The 4,285-nt window shown below is 33.2% G+C and overlaps 1 protein-coding gene across 4 annotated transcripts in view; it reads right to left on the bottom strand.

Moving 5' to 3' along the window:
* LOC106466433 (paired box protein Pax-6-like) overlaps positions 1 to 4,285 on the bottom strand; it is a 55,381-nt gene that overhangs the window by 16,547 nt on the left and 34,549 nt on the right. For all 4 annotated transcript variants that reach the window (XM_022396542.1, XM_022396475.1, XM_022396384.1 and 1 more), the window contains one exon: positions 2,806 to 2,964. In XM_022396542.1, coding sequence (XP_022252250.1) covers positions 2,806 to 2,964 — 159 coding nt within the window. The remainder of the gene's footprint in view (positions 1 to 2,805; positions 2,965 to 4,285) is intronic.

Genomic DNA, 4,285 nt, shown 5'->3' with positions numbered 1-4,285 from the left:
GTAGCTTTGCACGAAATCCATAACAAACAAACAATAGGTATAATTCAAAACTATTTAGTGTTTAGTGCTTTTAAACAAAAAGATATAATTTTATAACTAAATATATATTAGCATTGTTATAGTGAAGATAGTTACAGATTATAATATCATAGTCATTATTAAAAGGTTTCTTATTGAAACCACACATTTGTTTCCCGAAAAATTATTTATTTCAATTACTTTATACTAACAGAGGATTATCGCTTTTTATAGGACTAGAAATAATCAACAGCATTCATTAGAGCTAATTCAACACCAGCATCGTGACACTTAACTATACACCGAATAATGGGACTCTACTTATTATTTACCATTAATATATCTCTTTTAATCAGACGCGAAATAAGTTTTTAATTGACACATTAAGCACTAATATTTCAAAAACAAATGAATCATCAACTTAAAGAACTTCAGTTTTTCAAATACTGGTGTAATTTTTGATTCACGTCAACAAAGTTTAATAAATCTTTATTTTCTCGTGGCAGATATTGTTGTTCCTACGCCTTGCACTTTTTTTTTAATTTGCACTTGTCGAAAGCAAGACAACATTTGTATCGACATATAACAGAATGCTCGTAGATAATTATTTAGAGTAACGTTGTGTTAACTAAGAGTTGAAATGTTATCTGAAATTCAAGGATGTTCAAAATATGAATGACAAAACAACAAAGTACACAGCCTATCAACACGTAAATGAACCGCTCACTCCATAAAGATAGTTATTTTATTAAATAAACAAATATAAAACTTGGGGTATAAGAATACCATTAGTATTTAGTGTAGCCCCTCAGTAGCACAGCGGTATGTCTGCGGACTTACTACGCTAGAAACCGGGTTTCGATACCCGTGGCGGGCATAGCACAGATAGCCCATTGTGTAGTTTTGTGCTTAATTCCAAACAAACAAACAAAGTATTTAGTGGATCTACTATATTTAGGACAAAAAACATGGTTACACATCGTATTCGTTTTGTGACTCTGACAGAAGGAGCAGAAGTTCCATCGTGCATGAAAACACTAATGCTATTAGCGTAAACAGGTATAAGGCCTTGACTGAGAAATGTCATGTCTGAGCAGCAGCTACAGTCCCTTCGCATACTGCCAGCTTTAATTGTATGTACACCATGTTAGAAACACCACAGTATTTTGTTGTGACTTGCAGACGGTTCAACGAAAGATCCTGGAAGGAAATTCGCCAAATCCAGGTGCCTTCACTGTCCGAGAATGCTGAAAATTTCTACTCGTCGGAACAACAACAAAAACTACGGTGTTCCAAAAGGCATGAGAGTGTGATAACATCCATGATGCTCACTTCTTTCGATGTACCCTACTGTCTGAATTGAGGAGAGGCTTCTATCTAGTAGCTATGAAGATAACTGCTGCTGGTATTGGGCCACATTTGCGTCTGTCCTGCAACAGTAGCGTCCATTTTAACGTGGGTTGTTCTCCACGCTTCTCCTAACATCCGGTAGAGTCCGTTCTGTTAGTTTTGGATGCTCGAACCATGCAGAAACTGTTGTTTCCGATGTGACTGGAGCCGCCCTGTAACCTTATTCACTGTGGACAGTGATATTGGAAGTAACCTGGCAGTTATCCTTGACTTTGACCACCTTTCTATTATTTGACTTTGGGACTTCCTAAAAATGCGGTTAATTTTCAGGATTCTTTCATTTGCGGAATGGTTGTTTATATTCTGTGGCTTCTACGAGCCAAAACTGTATTTGTGCGCCAGAGTTATTTGCATATGACGTCAAAGAGACAGTCGATTTGTCTCTATGGGGTGTCTATTTACTTATTGGTCGGCTGTGTATCACGCTGACTGTGCACCAGTTGGGCAGCTGTGTAATAATGTGTACTACGTCAATATATACAGATTTGTTGAATGTATCTACCGTAACCACAAGTTAAACAAGACACCATTTTAACTATGTGGAGAGATAAACGATGTGGTTCTGTCTTGTTCAATTATACCTTACCGACATGATTGTTTTAAGACCTTACTACCCGAATTAAGCTAGAAAACAGGGTAATAAGATATAGTACATATGGAATGTTATTTATTTAGGTTCTTCTATGTACAATCTGTCGGATTGCAACAAAGTTGATTAGTAAAATAAATTTTATAGAATATTGCTTTTAAATAATCTTAATAAATTCTAGTACAACGAGTTGGAAATTATTTATATTGTATTAAAATTAATTAGGAAAAACTGCAGAAAAAATAAGTAGTCGAAGGTGATATGCCTGATAAATAACGTAAATATTATTTTTTAACTGGACGTTTCTAGATGTGAAAAATTTAGAGATGCATGTTAAGACAGCACATTTACCCTAGACTTCTGATCATGCGACTTTAGATCAAACGAAATTAAAACTCGGTGCGGAGATAGTTGGGATGATGTTCAGATCAACAAAAAGTTAAACAAATTAATCTAGTCAGTAAAATCTAGTGGCGAATCTATGTCTGACTGGTGCGTATATATTTTGTTTCTGTTTTTTCATTGTGCAATTCTAGTACACTTCAATTCATATTTATTACCTATTGGAAAGAACTTCCGTGAAGTAGGGTCGTTGGAATGTCACTGTAAGAAGTATAGACTTGCTAACCTAATGTTCATCTTCAATGGAATTCTGAGTATCGTTGCTCATCATCATTATTGAAATTTTTTTTTGCAACTTGTCTTCAGAGCTTTAAGCCCTAGAGGTTTAAGAATATACATAGAAAAAGAAAGGAAAATTAAATGTTAGTTGCTACTTTATAACTTACCTAGTATTTTCGAAACTGTATTTTGGGACATTAGGAGATGTCGGACAAAGTCATAAGGTTGCAAACTGTATGGTGTCATTTCTGTAGCAAAATTACGTGTTGGAGCTAGAGTCTCTCCACGTTGAGAGCGAGAGTTAAAATAGATTGGACTGTTGTGGCCTATACAAAAAAAAATATAGTATATGTAATTTATTAAAGTAAATATTTTTCAAACTAATACATAATTTATATGCTGTACAAGACAATCTAGATTTCTTTATAAATATCGTATTTTTATCTCAAGTATTATAGCTAACAATAAGTTGTTATATTTGTTTCTCCAAGTTTAAATTAATCAAGGATTTAACAAAAATAAAAATGTATTGTTTTTCCTCGGTTTCAAGTATCAATTAAATAATAACTCCTTTGTTTCTATATATATATTTAAAAACTTTTAATGATAAACGTACGTTTTAAAACTGTTAGACATATAAATATATTACACTTATTTTGTTTCTTATTTCTTTGCACATGTATATAAGAAACATATCTATTATGTGCGTGTATATGAAATCATTATTTTTTTTCATCTGACGGGTATTCCACCAAAGCTCTCATTTATGATGAACCTAACTTATATACACTTTGTTGTGTATATTTAAACAACTACACTAACATGAGTCAAAAATGTTTTAATTTTCATCTTGATCATCTCTTCGGGTTAACACAGAACAATCGACGCATTCAAGATTATGACTACAAAATGAGCAAAACAACAAGAGACCATGTAGACAATGGAATTATGATTAATCCCCAAACCATCATCTTAACCTACTTAAACTTCAGTATGGAAATGAGCCCAATTACCACTTGATGTCTCACTTTCCACAAAATATGCTGCTGATTTAAACCGATATGTGCATTTTACAATTGAACATGGAAATGTAACGTATCATTGAAAAACTTTAGCAAAAAAAAAATAATGATAAATAGCCATCGTTGATAAAATTGGATTAATCATATAATGTTCTTAAGGAAATTTATTGCTCCAAATACAAATCTTCAATAACAGACCCATGGATTATCCAGTCGAAGTTAAGCTTTTCCAGAAACATGGCCTTATCAATGAATCATCTCCATATAATAAAACTGAAATAGCCTACTTTCTAGAAAAATTCTGAAAACTCTGAAAAAGCTGGTGCTGAGATATTATTAATAGTCTACATATATTACCACATAACATTTGATTTGATTTCTATATTTTTAAACTATTACTAAACACAATTCTATTAGATCCACTTCTCAAGGGTGCTAGTTTAATGTTTACTTAACAATTTCAACTTAATTATCATTCAACTCTATTATTATTATTACTTCAAACATCACACAAACAGCCTTGAATTAAAAGTTATGGCCAGGTGGTTAAGGCACTCGACTCGCAATCTGAGGGTCGCGGGTTCGAATCCCCGTCACACCAAACATGCTCGCCCTTTTAGCCGTG

Source organism: Limulus polyphemus, unplaced genomic scaffold (genome assembly GCF_000517525.1).
Source record: "Limulus polyphemus unplaced genomic scaffold, Limulus_polyphemus-2.1.2 Scaffold2, whole genome shotgun sequence".
Lineage (NCBI taxonomy): Eukaryota > Metazoa > Arthropoda > Merostomata > Xiphosura > Limulidae > Limulus > Limulus polyphemus.
The sequence above is the reverse complement of the archived record's forward strand: the minus strand, read 5'-3'. Positions and strand labels throughout refer to the sequence as shown.